The following is a 19,575-nucleotide window of genomic DNA, read 5'->3' as shown; positions in this document are numbered from 1 at the left end:
GTACTCGATAGTAAAATGACTCAAACGTTTTTTTCCGATATTCTTTTGATTTCGATTATTAATCTAAACAGGAGATACTGGCAGATTAGTCCAATTGGCCTATGCATACAACCAGTATAAGGATTCATTCATTAGGCCTGTGTTAATATTTATTTCAAATTCAAAACATGTTTTTCTGCTGTTTATGCCTAATAAATAAACTAGTTATTATTACCTTTCATTGGGCTACATTTAATATTTTATTTTAAATAGTTTGAAAATGTATAATAGCAAACATTTCATAAAGAACGTGAATATGTGTATATATACTGATAAGGTTTTATTTAACTAGGCAAGTCAGTTAAGAACAAAATATTATTTTCAATGACGGTGTACCCCGGGCCAATTGTGCACGGGACTCACAATCACGGCCAGATGTGACGCAGCCTGGATTTGGACCAGGGACTTGAGTAACACCTCTTGCCCTGAGATGCAGTGCCTTAGACCGCTCTAGCATTAATGCTGAGCAAATGTTTATGTTCTTCTATACTGATGAGAATACAGGCTACCTAAAGCAATGTTGAGGGTAAATTCACATAGGCATACAAATACCAGTGGCTCATTCATAAAAAATAAAAATGTATTTAAAAGGGAAATAATGAGCTGCATGCGTTATGACATTTTGCATTGTGAACAAGTTGAATCAAATTAAAAACCTATTTAATGGCTGTGTAACTTATTAGTATGTATGTACCTTATCGTTTACAACTGGTTTGAAAAGGAGGCTAAATGTTGTGTAATAAAATGTTGTTTAAATAGTTGCAACTGATATATTAAGCTTTAAAAGCAATATGTGCATCTGCTGCAAGCATAATTCATTTTCAGTGAGAATTGTTATTTAACGCGCAATTCTAATGGAACTATAGCAACCTGAACAGAGCGAAATAGGAAAAAAACAGATAGCTCTAAAACTATAAATATGTTTTTTTACATCATATTATCTTTCCAAAATGCATTTTAAGTGCTTGCATAAGATATATTGTTAGAATTTCGTTCAAAATCTAGAGTAGGCTAGATAGCCTATACAAAAATAAACCCTATTTCCCCATGTCGAGGAAGGCTATTGGCTATAGACTATATCTTCTTCACCAGAAATACAAAAAAAAATCAAAACGAATTCACTAAACATATTAATATTCAAAAACATTTGTTTAGGGTTTTCTCAGCCTTCAAAGAGATCAGCTGCTTGTACACATCTCCTCACCGTAGGCAAAATACGCATTACTGTGTCGAGTTGCTGTCGTGAGGTGCGCCGCCGTGACGTCACCGGGACAGGAGAAAGGTCTTCAGAAAAAAAACACAAAGCGACGCAGAGAAGCTATCAAAGCGCATACTTGGACACAGCATATGCCCGCACTTAAGTGGATCTATTTCACACCTGCATGGGGACAGAGTAAAGATTTGTTTATTAATTTTCTGGGAATTAACTGGTGAGTAGGCTATTAAGAGTTGTGCAGAAAATATATGCCTTGGTATGTATTAATTTGTATTTTTTATTTAATCTGGCAAGTCAGTTAAATCGATAGAGCCTTAGAACGCTGTGCCACTTGGTCCCCCTAAATTGTAAGACAGTGACTCGGATTGCATGTTGCTATTGTGTCCAAGTGTACAAGGCCTCTCCAGTCTATGTCAAGTGGAGGATACATCGGCTTCGAGCCAGTGGAGGCTTTTGAGGGAAGGACGGCTCATACTAACAGCTGAAACGGAGCAGATGGAATGGCATCAAACACATGGAAACCATATGTTTGAAGTATTTGATACCAGTCCACTGTTTCCGCTCCAGCTATTACCATGAGCCCGTCCTCCCCAATTAAGGTTCCACCAACCTCCTGTGTTTTGAGTATTACGCATGGGCATGCATTGACTTTTGCAGGAGAAGATTACAAACCTTGTCAGGGAATATAGGTGGGGTGTTGGAGTATTGCGATAAAATGTTGAATTGAGTAATGTTTTTTCTGAATGAGTGCATGGATGACAATAGGCTCCGAATAGAAGACGTTTGAGAATTAACAATATTACATGAGAGGTGAGTTGTCAGAAGAAATACAACCTCATATCATCAGAGGATGTAATAAAAGTACCTATTAATGAGTGAATGTACTATTATGTTACTAATCTGTGTGTGTGTGTGTGTGTGTGTGTGTGTGTGTGTGTGTGTGTGTGTGTGTGTGTGTGTGTGTGTGTGTGTGTGTGTGTGTGTGTGTGTGTGTGTGTGTGTGTGTGTGTGTGTGTGTGTGTGTGTGTGTGTGTGTGTGTGTGTGTGTGTGTGTGTGTGTGCGTGCATATAAAAGAGGTTATGTGTTTACATCACGATAAAGATCAACTTTTGCAACGGTATCTCTGAATCTTTTAAAACTAAAAGGTCAGCATTATTCCAATTGATGACTAAGTGTAGCCAAAAAGGACTCGATTACTGAGCGTTTTTCACAAGTTGTGCTTGAATTTCTGTCGTTATATTTTCATTTCTACTAAGCAAAAGGAAACGTGCGTAAAACGCTATTCAGTGGAGCCAATGCTATAGGCCAATATAATCCCTGATTAAAGTGGATTTGTCAATAGGATATAGATTAGAAGGTTACAATGACCACCCTGTATAAATAATATAATGGTGAATGTGCATTGTTATTTTGTTTTTCAGGCATCGAAATGGAATTTATTTTGTCGAAGAATGTAATCCCTTGCGGAAATACAGGTATTACTGCATGCTTGGCCGTTACTTCTTTTAGACATTTGTAACATTTTACTGGTCAAACATGGTTTATTATGCATTCATAAAGCCTGGGCAAATACTATAATATATGCTACCACAACGCATTGTCAGTTAACAAACAGCTTATAAACGAACATGGTGTTGAGAATATTTTTTTTTGTGCTCCATTGACAGCCTATGAATGCATAATAAAAGCCTTCATCATACCCATAGGCTAATATTCTCGGGTTATATTGCATCTGGCATTCTTCAAGTTCATGCATCGTTATGAGGGATTTGTTTCATGACAGACATATTTTGTCTGTATGCTACCTTACTGCGGCAAAAGGGGCTACTTCAATTGTTTGACTAGGCTACATCCATTCAATTATAAAATAACTAGTTGATTGCGTAAATGTAAATTACACTGCTAATTAAATACCAGGGCAAGGGTGGCCTTGTAGATAGAATATAGCCCTTATGCACAAACATTAGCGAAGATACCCGTTCAATGTATTATTGTGGTTTGAATAGCCTACAGATTTCTGGTAGGTATTTGCCAAGAATATATGAAATAAATCAGGTCTAGACGATTAGTTAAAACCATTTGTTTGCATACACTTTTATTCTGCCTAATTACGGAGTATCGCAGAAATAAATGTGGACGGAAATCATTGATGGATCATAGAGCTCTATAAGTTATTGTCGTGCTTTCGCATGTTTTCCCATTCCATTTAAGCAATAGACATACGCAGTGGCGACCAGTAATCTAGGGCAGCTTGTTTTGAGCCCGACATTTTTAGGTTAAACAAATAAATAAATATATATATATATATATATATATATTTATTTATTTATTTATTTATTTGTTTATATTTATTTATTTGTTTTTACCTATATATATATAGGTAAAAACAAATATATATATATAAATAAATAAATATATATATAATTTGTTTTTACCTAAAAGTGTGGGGCTATATATATATATATGTTTTGGCAAGTCGGTTAGGACATCTACTTTGTGCATGACACAAGTAATTTTTTCAACAATTGTTTACAGCCAGATTATTTCACTTATAATTCACTGCATCACATTTCCGGTGGGTCAGAAGTTTACATACACTAAGTTGACAGTGCCTTTAAACAGCTTGGAAAATACCAGAAAATTATGGCATGGCTTTAGAAGCTTCTGATAGGCCAATTGACATCATTTGAGTCAATTGGAGGTGTACCTGTGGATGTATTTCAAGGCCTACCTTCAAACTCAGTGCCTCTTTGCTTGACATCATGGGAAAACCAAAAGAAATCAGCCAAGACCCCAGAAAAAAAATTGTAGACCGCCACATGTCTGGTTCAGCCTTAGGAGCAATTTCCAAACACCTGAAGGTACCATGTTCATCTGTAGTATGCGAGTATAAACACCAAGGGACCACGCAGCCGTCATACCAGTCAGGAAGGAGACACGTTCTGTCTCCTAGAGATGAACGTACTTTGGTACGAAAAGTGCAAATCAATCCCAGAACAGCAAAGGAACTTGTGAAGATGCTGGAAGAAACAGGTACAAAACTATCTGTATCCACAGTCAAATGAGTCCTATATCGACATAACCTGAAAGACTGCTCAGCAAGGCTATGGTTTGCAACTGCACATGGGGACAAAGATTGTACTTTTTGGAGAAACATCGTCTGGTCTGATGAAACAAAAATAGAACTGTTTGGCCATAATGACCATCGTTATGTTTGGAGGAAAAAGGGGAGGCTTGCAAGCCGAAGAACACCATCCCAACCGTGAAGCACTGGGTGGCAGAATCATGTTCTGGGGGTGCTTTGCTGCAGGAGGGACTGGTGTACTTCACAAAATAGATGGCATCATGAGGCACAAAAATTATGTGGATATATTGAAGCAACATCTCAATGCATCAGTCAGGAAGTTAAAGCTTGGTCGCAAATGGGTCTTCCAAATGAACAATGACCCCAAGCACACTTCCAAAGCTGTGGCAAAATGGCTCAAGGACAACAAAGTTAAGGTATTGGAGGGGCCATCACAAAGTCCTGACCTAAATCCCCTAGGAAATGTATGGGCAGAACTGAAAAAGCGTATGCGAGCAATGAGGCCTACAAACCTGACTCAGTTACACCAGCTCTGTTAGGAGGAATGGGCCTATATTCACCCAACTTATTGTGGGAAGCTTGTGGAAGGCTACCCAAAATGTTTTACCCAAGTCAAACAATTTAAAGGCAAAGCTACCACATAATAATTGAGTGCATGTAAACATCTGACCCACTGGGAATGTGGTAAAAGAAATAAAAGATGAAATAAATCATTTTCTCTACTATTATTATGACATATCACATTCTTAAAATAAAGTGGTGATCCTAATTGACCTAAGACAGGGAATTTTTACTAGGATTAAATGTCAGGAATTGTGAAATACTGAGTTTAAATATGTTTGGCTAAGGTGTATGTAAATGTTCTCTAGTTGTGCCATGATTGTCTCAGTGTTCTGTCACTCATGGGGAAACTACGTCACAGCCAAGTCTAAGGGTAGAGCTAGAAAATGTGAGGCCCTTGGGTGCTGCCATAGAGTTACATTAGAAGTGCCCATCCAAGAAGGCTCAAGGCCACAGATAAAATGACGCCAAATCACGTTATATCGATAGTAGCTATGATTAGACTGACATCATACTTTCAAGTCGACATTCTACTGGCAAATCCTTTTTAATCGTTGTCATATGAATATAAATAATGAAGAGAAATTATAATATAGATAAAACATATCAGCGCTCATCGGCCATTGGACATAAACATTACACAACAAGTTGAAAATCGCAAATTCGACAATGAGTGTTTTGGAAGTAATTAGTTGCTAACTGCATGCATTGCAAAGCAATCACTAGCCTGCTATTCAGAGGAGTGCCTGTGTGGTCCCAAATCTGCGATTAAGGGTCTCTTTTCCAAGCTTAAAATTATAATCATTCAACATTGGCCATGCTGTCAATGAAGCATGATTTGTGCCACACTCAAAACAACTGTTAACTTGGAACTGGGAAATCTGATTTCAGTGACTTCAGGACAACTAGGAGCTTAAAAGAAAAACTAGCTCTGACTGGGAAAATAGGTTTTGAACGGTCATCCAACTTGGCATTGTAAATCTGGAACTCTGGCCTCTATTTTAAAGCTATAACCTGAAGATCACTGATGTCCTCATGATTCGACCTTGTTTAATTCCGCATTCCCAGTTGTCTTGAAAGCACCATAAATCCAGAGAATGCCAGACTTTGATGACAAAGTTTGATGACAGAATTTGCCCATTAAGGACTGCCGCACCACCTTCATGTGATCACAGCACAAGAAGCTGAGTCCAAAAATGTATTGTATGCTACTGCATAAATGATGTAATAGGCCAGGGAGATATGTATACTGTAGCTAAGAAAGTAATACTAAGTGTATGTTGTGTAGTAAGATGTTAGTAACCCATGTGACTAATTTTGTGTATTTTCCCCTCTTAATTTCGCCTACCGTTCTGACTTGGTGGTGCACATGTAGCCTATAACCTGTGTTAGAGAAATGTAATCATCAAATAGTGTAAGAGCTTTCATTGTCTGCTTATATGTCCCCTTTATTTATCCCATGGTTCTACTTGGTGTAGAGGGAGAACACTGTAAGAACAGCCCGGCCCATGTTCTGAATTATGTGGTTGTACATTTCAAAAGGGCTGAACAAATAGTTATATTGACTACATCTGTCGGAGCGTGCTCATTAATGTCTTAATCGAAATGACATATTTCCTCGTATCCACTTTTGTCCCCTTATAGTTTGTACATCTCAATTGTCAGTAGAAACCACATGTGTTTTAAGCAAGTCAGCCATATCAGGTAGTTTTTTTAAAGGCAGTAAATGTGGCTGGATGAACTGTTTCGCTGCCAGACAAGGTTTCACTGATAGCAGTGGTAAGATGTTGGGACTGCTGTTGAGACAGCTTTAAGTAGGCCCTAACAGTTTGTGGGCACCGTTTGTCACCGTCATATTGTAATTAATGTATTGTTTAGTGTTTTGTTGTGGCTTTGCTGGCATGCATCCCACTTTCTTTCTTTTTTTTGCCCCACCAAGATTTACATGCTAAAATCGCCACTCAGCATACGTAAAATATTGACGAGGACGTAACATAACGTTTTACTTGCATGGCCTATAGGCTATTGAAGAGAACACGAGGCAAGAGTGATATAACGTCAATGAATCTAAAGCAGACTGAAGCAATAAAGGTACAAAGTAATACCCATTCATTCGTGAGTGGGATGATGGAGCCATTTCGAAAGAAACATTTGTTCAAATGTCAGGGTGGTTATCGGGAATGGGTCACACAGCCAAGTATCCACTCAAGATTGCGGAGATGGTGATGATCGCTAAGTCAATAATGTCATTAAATCCATAGCCTTTACCAGTTACGCACGGTGTCCGATTATATTCGAGCCCCAGTGTTTTCGTAGCCCCTTCAGTGTTTTTTTGTGTGACTATGACATAAAGGACACGATAAAAAAAAACACTTTTTAGTTTGGCTTGTGATTAATGACGATCGTTGCGTTTATTTTCAGTCCTCCGAAAAAAAAGATTGCTGTTTATCTTGCTACTGCCCTTTAACCTGTCTTGGTGGATGAAAAGGGTTTTTGTAAACCATCCCTCCCGCAAGTGGCAAGTGCCATACAATTGAAAATGCATTATCAGACGAGCCAACAATACGCGCATGAAGGCCAATAAGAACGTTCAGCACCAATGTATATGCAAGAATATCAACAGATTAGGCCTATGATATAGATTGTCAATAAAATAACACTAACAGTCCTGCCTCTAACGTAGGCTAGGAGCCAAAGCCCAAAAGGATGCCGACTACATCTCTGTTGGAAATTATTTATGATGAGCATCTCTAACACACAGAGGTAAACATTCATTTGATTGTGCATAACTTTTTACCTTGTCAGCTCGGGGATTCGACTTGCAACCTTTCGGTTACGAGTCCAACGCTGTAGCCACTAGGCGACCTACCCTCTCTTCAAATCACGTCACCGCGAGCCCCCCTACTGAGACGTTTGAGGCGCCCTGGAACATGTTAGATTTAACTTCAACTCACATTTGACTTATTTTTAACGGCTGGAGATTGGTTTCTGAATAGTTTAGACCTCTTAATTCGCTGAGATGTTTGTGTTACATGGATGTTCCTCTTGATTTTATGTTGCTGGCTCTGTTCTTCCCTATACCAGGGTTGAATTACTTACCTTTAACATTTCAATCAATTTGACAGTTGAAAGGCAATAGCTACATTCATTGAAAAATGTTTTGTTTCCAGAATATGTGAAATTTAACTTCAATTGACCCCAATTCACAGCCTTTTGAGAGTGGACGCACCAATAAGGCCTTATACTTGGTTGATGTATATGATTCCGTGTTTTTATTGATAAGGTATGAGCGTCGACCTACTTCCGGATGAAAGCATGGCGTGCATTCAATGCTCAAGAAAACTCGTTATCCAAAGAGGTTCAATAGCCTACAGCAAAAACAATATTGCATTAAGCATGGCGTGGAACCTGAACAAATTAATAATATATGCCATTTAGCAGACGCTTTTATCCAAAGCGACTTACAGTCATGTGTGCATACATTCTACGTATGGGTGGTCCCGGGAATCGAACCCACTACCCTGGCGTTACAAGCGCCATGCTCTACCAACTGAGGACCACTGAAAAAGTAAGTGATTGTTGAAAAGTTGCACAATTTCCTTTTGAAAGACCCTTAAGGGATTCTTTCCAGTTCGACAGGGTCTCTTGACAAAAGTAAATGTCATGAACTGAATCGGAACGTCAAAGGTTCAGGCTGCTGCCCAGTCACTATGGAAGGGGAACGGAAGAGTCATGGCTAGAAGGTATCCAGTTTTTGCCAAATTAACGTCAGATTTGAATTTTAGTAGCTGGTTATGAGAACTTACTTAGCAGGTTAGGATAATTAACGTAGCAGGTTAGGATAATTAACGTAGCAGGTTAGGATAATTAACGTAGCAGGTTAGGATAATGAACGTAGCAGGTTAGGATAATTGGGTTAAGATTATGAAAGGGGTTTGGGTTTGGGTTAAGGTTTGCTAAAATGCAACATAAAATGCAAAAAATAATAATTTTTGACGTTAATTTGACAAAAGCTGGAAATCTTCTAGCCATGACCCTATGGGTGGGGGAAGCTCTAGTCTAGAAGGCACATTCCACTTTGCTTAGGAGGATATTAAAACTCTCTCCGTGTAGTCAAAAGTAGATGTCATTGTTGTAAAAACTGTGAGCGTGCTTCATTTACTATCATTCTAAATGATATAATACTGATTTGTTTTGTCATGTTAACGCCAATTTCCCCAATGAGGACAGTTTGTGTTACTACATTACACACGATCGCAATTTCACCACATACATTTGAGTGGAATTTCACATCCTTTTTACTTCAGATTGGTGATGTTAATTAATATACAAGTTTACAGTAATGACGAGTACATTACATCGATTGCTTTAAGCAGATTAATAATTGAATAATAATAATTTGAATGAACTATATTTGGTTTGGGCCCGTTGACTGTGTTAAACATGACTCTCCATTGCAGGATTTTGAACGCCGTTATAATGTTTAAATTAAATTGCACAGAACATTCGGGGAGGTCTTTTTATAACAGTCGATGGCAGCACATCAATAGGCCTATACTGGTTTGAGAGTCAAACTATCACTTAAATAACAGCCAAACCTTGTCAGGGGTCGTGATTCGATTAAGTTCGATGAAGTTAAAGCAACTGTTTTGTTTCTGTCCCGTTTCGGCAGCCTCCTCGAATCTCCATCTGACATGTCTTCAACAAATTCTCTCCTAACCAGTCATGTAAAAAGTATTCTCAGATTCCATGTGGCATTTGAATAGTGTTAGTTTAACAGCGCATACACCCCAAACGTTGCCCCCTGTTCCATTTATTTCAAGATGATATCGATGGAAGTGACTAACAAAAATAAACGTGTACACACTGCGTTGGTGACCCATTTGAATTAAAATGCAACAATTCAAAAAGTAGCTAGGTATCTTTCCACGTTGTCCTCTAACCTCTAATGTTAACATTATTCCTCTATCGCGTGTGGTTTTTGAGCTGTGTTCGTTTGTTTTAACAGAACGTGTAACCCCCACTCCCCCCCTCGCGCTATTGATTTCAAGGTGATAATCAATGTATGAGTGATTGACAAAACAGTGTTGCGTTTCTTTTTATGTTGAGGAAACCCCTTACAAAATGAACTGTCTTCTGCAGGTTGTCCAAGAACCAGTAATTGGAATTTCAACAGCACATTGACCGACCAAACCTGATTTCCCCCCTAATCGACATGAGTGATTTATTGCCAATTGTGAAAGCAACAGGATTTTTGGTGCGTGTGCAGTTTATACGGTGCTCATATTTTTTTTTTTTAAGTTATCTGACACGTGATAACAGTGTTTTGAAATTGGACTATTTATCTAAATGTATCGTCAACAGGAAGCAGCGACAGCCTCATCCTCATTTTCAACCAACATTTCATGAATATGCCTATACATTTAGATTTCAACATTCATTTCCAATGGAATTGTATTTAATCAGGTAAAAACTGCAGAATAATTCCAAAAACGTGCTGTGATTTATTTATTTTGATGCCTACAATAATCTAAAACGCGAAGCACTTGCGCTTGCAGCAATACTTGGAGATCGTGCGCAATAGAAGCTGCCTAAAACAAAATACCTGGCCAATGTAATTGTAATACTGCATGTTATTGAGACCATAAAATCATCCAAAATCAAATAATAGTTGCAGATATGTTTATGCAAATCCAGGATTTTGACACTGCGCGCGCCTTCTTCGTTGTCATCCACATGGTTATCAACTTAAAACGAGTTTGCATTGTGTTTGAATATTGTTTACGTTTTATTTATTTTAATTTTATTTATTTATTTAACCTTTATTTAACCAGGTAGGCAAGTGTTTGATAATAAGTGATTGATAATGGTGTTGATTTCCTAGCATTTTCCATTTATTTTAACGCTATAATGAGTGACAGACATTTCACTTCAATTACGGGAAAATATGCTACTGTCAATAGGTCTAGAATATAATATAGAGCATTTCTCCTTTAAAACAAAACTTTTTCAAGATTGGATCCAAGTGGCCGGGCTCATAACTATGTGATGTGACTTTTTATCTCAGTCTCAGTCCATCTTTGACCAACCAGCAGGCGCCACTTATCTCACACACACACACACACACACACACACACACACACACACACACACACACACACACACACACACACACACACACACACACACACACACACACACACACACACACACACACACACACACACACACACACACACACACACACACACACACACACACACATGCCACTTCATTCTTTTGACACAAGGTCTGCCTCACCTTCTTTTTTTAGGTGAATGTTTAGAAGGCCTGAAAACATACCTCATCAAATCGTCCCCACACATGAACTGATAGACTAGGGCGACGGGAGATTTTGTGGCAGTGTCATTGTTTCATGTACATAGGCTACTAAATTATAAATTAGGTAGCATACTTTCCATATATGTTTGGCCTTAAAAATAACAAGGCAGGCCTATATACAAATGTTTATTGAGCTCAGTTCATATACGATATATAAATTACGTGTGCGTGTGTAGGCTCTAAGTTAACTAATGGCACTCAGCTGCAGGGCCGTTCCATTGTGCTGGAGCATATTTCAACATGCCAAAATAAAGGGCCCATTTTCTTCCTAACTTTCTAAGGCAACGCAACTTGCGCTGGCCTCATGCGCTCCGCTGGGATACCCCCCATCCCCGCCCCAATAGCCCCCCGCCCCCTTAACCCCTCCACACCGGTCATATCCCCACCAGCGGAATCTGAAAGCATTAGGCTGTCCCTGCTGCTAGGAAAAGAGTCTGTTTATCTGGAGAACAAATTCATGAAAATCTGTTTTTATTTTATTCTTGCAATGGCAAGTGTTTGGCTGCAGATGGAAACCTAAACACTCTTGTTGAAGTTTGAGAAAGCTCGTATATACAGGATTTAATACATATATTTAATACGGCATCATTATTTTCAAGGTGGAATGAATTTGGACAGAATCGCAGAGACCGTGAGACCCCCACCGACGCGCGACATGGCCTCTACGTTTCACTTGCCGAGAACTGCAAACAACACTCGAGAAACTTTAGAGAACTCAAGCAGCGAGTCATCAGATACTGAAATAACAGGTACATTAACTATGTAATGACATTGCATTACATACTCTCATAATTGCTAGGTAAAGCTATACAACAGACATTTTTTTGTTGTGTGTTAAACATTAAAGGCTAAAAAGCTACGTATGTGTGTAATGTATTCGATATTAAGAGAAACTCATACGTAAACTTACAACTTTGTTCATAGCATTGAGCACTAACAAATACATTCCAAACACAAAGCACCTTCTGTGAATGAAATAAATAACTTCAAATTGTCGTGTTTTAGTAGGCCTACTTTGATAACCAATAACCTTACAGTTTGATCAAATCGAATATTTTCTGCCTATTTAAATAACTGACATGCAGGAGTTAGAATAATTGTTTGAAGTTATATTTTGTGCTCCTGCGGAATGTTAGCTCTTGTATATTCAACTCCTTCTCGTCAGTTGTACGATATCAATATATAAACCTAATACTAAAGAGATAATAAAACGTAAACTTACGAAGAATAGGGCTAGCCAATGCATTCAGCAGCTACAATATGGCTAGTTTGTTTTAAACTGATCTTTCCTTAAAAAAAAAAAAGATTGCCCTTCTTACGTCTAGTTATGAAATGAAGGCGTTCTTGTAAAGACACGCATGGACAAGATAATGGACTCTAGATAAGACTGGACAAACGTTGCAACAAAAGCAACGTTCTAAATTTACCCCGATGAATTCCTCACAGAGCGTCTAAAATAATCAATTTTGAACCCGGAGCAAATCTGTTCATGTTTTGACGACCGTGATAGCCTACTGGTTGGTGGTCTTTGTAGGCCTTACAGACTTTTGAAAGTTGACATTTACTTTAGTGATTTACGGACACTTCAAACAAGGTTAGGATCACCCAGGTATATTATGCTTTTCTGCTGCAGGACTAAAATCAAAGTAGTGTACAAATCAAAGAAGTCTGACTCAGTATAAACTACAGTACAATAACCAGAATGTATATGTTTGTTTTTCCACAGAAAAGGAGAGGAGTGTAGAACACAGAAGTGACGATGGAAACGCCGATGACCCAAAAAAGAAGAAAGCGAGGCGGCAGAGGACTCATTTCACCAGCCAGCAGCTGCAGGAGCTCGAGGCCACCTTTCAGCGGAACCGCTACCCCGACATGAGCACGAGAGAGGAAATAGCTGTGTGGACCAACCTCACCGAGGCCAGAGTCAGGGTAAGTGAGTCGAGATGCGTTTTGGCCCGTGCTTAATAAAACGTGTGTATATTCAAAGGGAAACCGTAAAGACTTGAATGAATGACAGTAAAACTCTTTCCATTTAAACTTGTTCTGGGTGTATTGCTTGACTTTAAGCCAACACCGGAATACCACTTGGATGAAATCGTTGCAATAATTAACGACGATCACAAACTTTATGAGGTAGATCTTACGCTATAATTTCCCTCCACTACACAGCTGTATCTATCGACTTTTGATGACATTGTATTAACTATGTTTTTATATATACTTACAGTATCTGCGCCAATTAATTTAGAATATTTAGTTCGGCAACAGTTAATTTTACATAGACCTTATTATTGCTATAATGGTTATTGTTCACTACACATCCACTGTAACGTGTTCCTCTAGAAACATTTTACAGCAAAAATGTTTAGTGTAGTGCAATGAGTAATATCATATTACCATGCATACATACACATGTTCTTGCGAGTAATTGCACATTAGGCCTATGGAAAACACTTTTTGAAAAATTCAACCCAAACCACCAAAACAAATCGGTTATTTTAATTACAATATAGGCAAGAAACAACGTAAGCTTGAGTTTTGTTGTGTCCTGGGCCTACAATTAACGTATGTCCCATGTGTAAAGTTACGTTTAAGCCTACATATCAAAACAACTATGCACTAGTCAGTTGGCAAGAAGTCGACAATAAGGCCGATAAGAGCCTAATATAATTTTAATTTATATTTTTGATGGCTAATATATTATGATTATCCATACATCTATAGAATACTTCCAACATTTCGAAGAGGATCACACACTCTTAAAATAGACGCCCAAGCAGGAGGACATCATAACATTTACCTTATATTATGCAACAGAAGTGAATTACACACACTCTTAAAATAGACGCCCAAGAGGAATACCTTTTTATCTGGAACATTTTGTTCAGCGGTCTTGCAAGGGGCGGTGCAAACACTTCACGGTTATTGATAATACAACTATTGATAATCATTTTGATGAATTTGATGGTCCATAGTGCCTATGCAGACGTGAGAGCGGCGAGATATAGGCCACAGCTAAAACATAATGATGAAGAGGCTTTTCTAGCTAAATATAACCCACCACTGTGCAGCTCTAAGCTTATGGTGTCACATCGTTCATGTCTTTGTGGACAATTGATCTTTAGCCCACAACCGTGTGCCCCGGAAGACTATACATAGCCCCACTTCCAATTATATACCCTAAGACTCCCGATTTGTTTCCATTATAAAGTACAAACAAAGTGTTATTTTAATAAAAACATTAGAGAGACAATTTTGTGAAGTTGTGACAAAAATATATTCTAGGTTTTTTAATAATTCATAGCCTAGGCTATATGTTCTCTCGTGGACTGTTATGGATTGTATTATAAATGTTACAAGTAATAACATAATAACACAACTACTGTTCTTATTATTACATTATATTACTGTTATAGATCGCACGTTGAATACATGTATTCTTTTTGTCTCTGATCTTAAGGTGTGGTTCAAAAATCGCAGGGCCAAATGGAGGAAGCGTGAACGCAACCAGCAAATGGACCTGTGCAAGAACAGCTACCTGCCCCAGTTCAGTGGCCTCATGCAGCCCTATGACGACATGTATCCCACCTACACCTACAACAACTGGACGAACAAAGGACTGACCCCGGCGAATCTGTCCACAAAGAACTTCACTTTTTTCAACTCAATGAGCCCACTCACATCCCAGTCAATGTTCTCAGCTCCTAACTCCATCTCCTCTATGACTATGGCCGGAAGTATGGGGGGGCACTCGGCTGTACCGGGGATGCCAACTGCGGGCCTGAACAACATCAGCAATTTTAACGGCATCGGCACCGCTACAATCAACTCAGCCATGTCCTCGTCGTCCTGTCCGTATGGGCCTCCCGGTTCCCCTTACAGCGTATACAGAGACACATGTAACTCTAGCCTGGCGACCCTGAGACTGAAATCGAAACAGCACCCAACCTTTGGATACAGCGGGTTGCAAAGTCCCGGGTCTAGCCTTAACGCCTGCCAATACAACAGCTGACGTATCAGCCGTGATGAAAATAATTTGCGGACAGCTCTAAACCTAGTAGCCTAGCCTACCTGCGAATGGAGCGAAAGACAACTAAACTGGATGAGTTGCAATCATTTATTTTTCAAATGAATTATGCGGGTTGTAGCCTATGTGTTTATCAATGAACTTGTAGGCTACAACAATTTAAATGTCCATGTTTTTTGGATTTAAAAGTGATGATGAAGATGTGTTACATTGCAACGTTGTACATTAGCCTACATAAGAAACAGACAAAGGATCTCCTATGCATGTTCGCTTACTTGCTTTGAGGGCTCAAACCCATTAGAACTGACTTGTATTGGTCTAAGCCAGCGTTTCCCAAACTCGGTCCTGGGGACCCCAAGGAGTGCACGTTTTTTTTTGCCCTAGCACTACACAGCTGATTCAAATATTCAACCAAAACCCCCTTGGGGTCCTGAGTACCGAGTTTGGTAAACGCTGGCCTCGGCCCTGTACTCTTGGTCTTGGATTAGAAACAGTTTGGTAAACTTGGATTAGAAACCAAGAAGTGCAACACATATAACTAGACATATCCGGACTCTGTAGAAGAACAATTGTATTGTACATAGCTCAGACTTTTATGTTGCTCATGTGTTTTACCGGTTATGCAGGGGGTGCCACTGGCCCACCCAATTGTGTCCTGTTTCTGTAGCATGACTTTACCTTTAAATGCTCTGTCTGGAGTATTTTCGTTTTATTTGTTTGCTAAAAATAGAATTTCTGCATTTTTAATTTGGGTGAAAAGTGTTTTTTTTGTACGAGTTGATCGTAATGTAAGATAAAGCAAAATCCATTATACTGTATTCAAAAGGTGATTGAAAAGTAACTTCATGTGTTTATGGTAATATGTTTGAATAAACTACAGCAGAAAGAAGTGCATTTCAGATATTAAACGAGGGAAAAGGTATACATGACGAAACATAATATGTTCCACGTTTATGGAATAAAAGATAGGAGTGCAAAGTAAACAGCCTATAATTAATTATTTCAGGGATGACAACTCAAACCAATTTTCACCTGCACACATTTAAACCCCCCTAGAGCACCGCTCCCCAAACCTGACCATGTAAAAACATGTTTATTTTTATATAATTACAAATGATAGGACTATGAAACGTTTTTAATTAGGGCTATGAAAGTCTTTTACAAATCAGTCTGACAGGACCTTTGACAGTATTTCAATCTGAAGTATGGTGGTTTGAAGTGTCTGACATCAGAATCAGAAAGGTATTGGCAATCATTTTGTATGATATTCTGTGTAGAAAATAACATCCCCTCTGGGCACAGACATCAGTTCAACGTCTCGTTTTTGATTTACATTTGGTTGAGTTGTCAACTAACGTGAATTCAACGTGAAATTAACCAAACATTTCACCATGTCATTGCATTTATGCTAAAGGTTGGGTAAAACAAATACGAAATTCCCTTAGTTGATGGCTTTTTGAAAATCCAATCAGTTTTTCCAGGTTGATTGTACATCATTACATGTATTTTTTGGTTGAAATGACGTGGAAACAATGCTGATTCAACCCGTTTTTGCCTAGTGGTCATCTTTAACCAGGTATCCATGCAAAGTAGGCGACATGTCAGATAAAAAAATGTCACAGCATATTTTGTCGGTAAACTTTCCATATGTTGACAAAACTAAATAAACCTACCTTTAACATCGACCTTTTTGTGTAGTTGAAAGGATTTATGTGAGAAATTGCGGTGGTAAGCCTTTATGCGGAAATATTCATATAATAACCATCATATCAAAGTAGACTTGGAGTCAGGAGATGATGTGTAATGTGATTCTCCCACTATGACTCGGGAAAGCATGCAGTTTATTAGGCTACATATTAAATAAATGATGATACATTTCACAGGATGGTGAAAGTGCACGGTGATGAGCTTGTGGCACTTTTCCAATAGATATTGAGGTTTTTATTTTTGTGACATGATGGTAGATGGTTGCGTGTTTGTCATGTACAAATAATCTCACTCTTTTGTCCATAATAATCTCATAATGTGCTATAATATATTTGCGCAATGTATCGGCGAGCGTGCACATTCGCTATAAAACTAATTTTATATTATTTATAAAACAACCAGAGTTGAAAATGCAATGGAAACCTATTTCAATTGTATTTTTTATTCGGTACATTTGAATTTAACCGCAAATGTTATTTATGTGTACACAAATTCAGCACACACAGCCTTTTATCCACAACAAGTCGTTTTGATAGAAACACATCTCTAGTGAATAAATGCGCATAATTATTTCCATATAAAATGAACCCAAATATGTATATTTTCATTTAAAATTATATTTATCCATGAAATAAATAACAACAGCGCATCCAATAATGTTACTGTAGACTAGGCTACTCCCATATCATTTAAACAGAGTAATTAATAGAAGGCGACTTTACCGTTAAGCTACTAACACAGTAAAATAAGAACCGTTATCGACACGAGGCTAAGTATTACATGTTTTCAAACAAACCAAATAGCCAATGCGTATCACACAGTAAATGTTCCCAAATAATATCAAAATCATAAACTAGCCATACTTACGATTCCTCCACAACGACTTCCATCCAGCTCATCATAATAAGAAAACGGTCTGGACCAGATCATCTCCTTCATCCTTACTGCTCTTCAATGTGGCGTCTAACCCATGTGTCGTGGTAAACCATTTAGTTTCCATATTTCTTTATGCACAAATAGAACAAATAAACAATATTCCTGCCTCACGGACGCAGTGGCGTTCTAGCTTGTATGGCTCCCTGGGTGAACCCCCCATTCAGTCCCCCCCCCATAACATTTAAAACTATATAAATATAAATATATATACAACAACAAATATCAAAAAGAAGTAACAAAGACAAATAGAACCAAATTTGTGTTGATTTGGCACTCCAGCATCAATAAATTACCCATCCCCCAACACTGTCAACCAAGAGTCAAGACTAAACCAATTCACCTTGGTGGTGTGCAGACTGCTTTTACATTATTCCTAATGATTTCGCACAAACCAGAAGAAAAAAAACCCAATATGTCTGTGAAATATATATTCACAGTATTATGAATGAATTGTGGTTTATTTAGTAGCATTTTGTAGTGTGACTGATTTTACTAATTGCATTAGTACTGTACAAAGAGGTGCGCTATTTGATAGATTCCCCGCTCCCCCTACCTCGGGCTTCCAGTGGGGAAACCTGAGGTCAACCTACCCACGCCCCCCTCCCCATCTCGTACTTCTGAGTGGGAGACCTTCCCAGGCAGTAGCCCGCCTAGCTCACAAACTAGAATCAGGGAGCCCACTCCGACAAGGTTGATTAACCCACAGTCCCACGCGGTGATATGATATCATTGACGTTACGTGCAAATGAGCGATAGAAAACCGATCCGCTAATGTCACCATTCCAAATGTTTTTGTGCGGGCGTCTTGTGCCACCCTGGGCGGCTGCCCATGTCGCCAGCAAAGCCAATACACCATACAACACAACACCAAACAATACATTTATTGCACTATAACAGTGACAAACGATGCTCACAAACTGATAGTGCCGACATAATGCTGTCCCAAAAGCAGAGTCCCAACAGCAGTCACAACACCTTACCACTGCTACCAGCGGAGCCTTGTGTGGCAGCGAAAGAGTTCATTCAGCCTAACTTCTGTCTTTAAAAAAACATAGCTGACATGGCTGACTTGCCTAAACACAAGTGGTTTCTTCGGACAAGTGAGATGTACAAACTATAGCATAAGGGGACAGCTAGCGAGGTCAGATGTAGTCAATATAACTATTTGTTCAGCACTTTTGAAATGTAAAGCGACAGAATTCGGAACCAAAAGAAGAGATAATCCGTGCTTTGGTATACAAATGAGTAGTGGCGATTTTGGCATGTTCTTACAGTATTCTCCTTGTATACCAAGTCAGAACTGTAGGATAAACCGTAGAACAAATAAAGTGGGTATATGAGAAGACAATGAAAACTCTTACAATATTCAATTATTGCATTTCTCTAAAACAAGCAATAGGCTACGTGTGCACCACCAAGTCAGAACAGTAGGCTAAATTAGGAGGGGGAAATGGACCAAATTATTAGGGTGAGGCACATGGGCCACTAACAGCTTACTACACAACATACACTTAGTATTGCTTTCTTAGCTACAGTATACATATCTCCCTGGCATATTACATCATTTATGCAGTAGCATACAATACATTTATGGACTCAACTTGTTGTGCTGTGCTCACTTG

General features: G+C 38.6%; 1 protein-coding gene across 7 annotated transcripts; it reads left to right on the top strand.

Moving 5' to 3' along the window:
• Positions 1-1,327: 1,327 nt before the first annotated feature.
• LOC118396316 (pituitary homeobox 1-like) lies at positions 1,328-16,293 on the top strand. 7 transcript variants are annotated; one of them, XM_035790436.2, is made up of 5 exons: positions 1,328-1,469; positions 2,678-2,731; positions 11,883-12,032; positions 13,010-13,212; positions 14,744-16,293. In XM_035790436.2, the coding sequence occupies exons 2-5, from the start codon at positions 2,686-2,688 to the stop codon at positions 15,293-15,295; spliced, it is 951 nt and encodes a 316-aa protein (XP_035646329.1). In that variant the 5' UTR covers positions 1,328-1,469; positions 2,678-2,685; the 3' UTR covers positions 15,296-16,293. The 7 variants fall into 7 exon arrangements, with proteins under 7 accessions (XP_035646329.1, XP_035646333.1, XP_035646331.1 ...); XM_035790435.2 differs by lacking the exon at positions 1,328-1,469 and adding an exon at positions 1,489-2,065; XM_035790437.2 differs by lacking the exon at positions 1,328-1,469 and adding an exon at positions 2,350-2,401.
• Positions 16,294-19,575: the final 3,282 nt, after the last annotated feature.

This window comes from Oncorhynchus keta, chromosome 17, assembly GCF_023373465.1.
Source record: "Oncorhynchus keta strain PuntledgeMale-10-30-2019 chromosome 17, Oket_V2, whole genome shotgun sequence".
NCBI lineage: Eukaryota > Metazoa > Chordata > Actinopteri > Salmoniformes > Salmonidae > Oncorhynchus > Oncorhynchus keta.
Note: the sequence above shows the minus strand (reverse complement) of the source record. Positions and strands in the feature narration are given on the sequence as shown.

Bases quoted from the DNA above. Each gene is read 5' to 3' on its own strand.
- LOC118396316 (XM_035790435.2), top strand. The intron at 2,732-11,882 runs GTATTACTGCAT...ATTATTTTCAAG, and splicing joins AATCCCTTGCGGAAATACAG to GTGGAATGAATTTGGACAGA. The intron at 13,213-14,743 runs GTAAGTGAGTCG...TCTGATCTTAAG, and splicing joins TCACCGAGGCCAGAGTCAGG to GTGTGGTTCAAAAATCGCAG.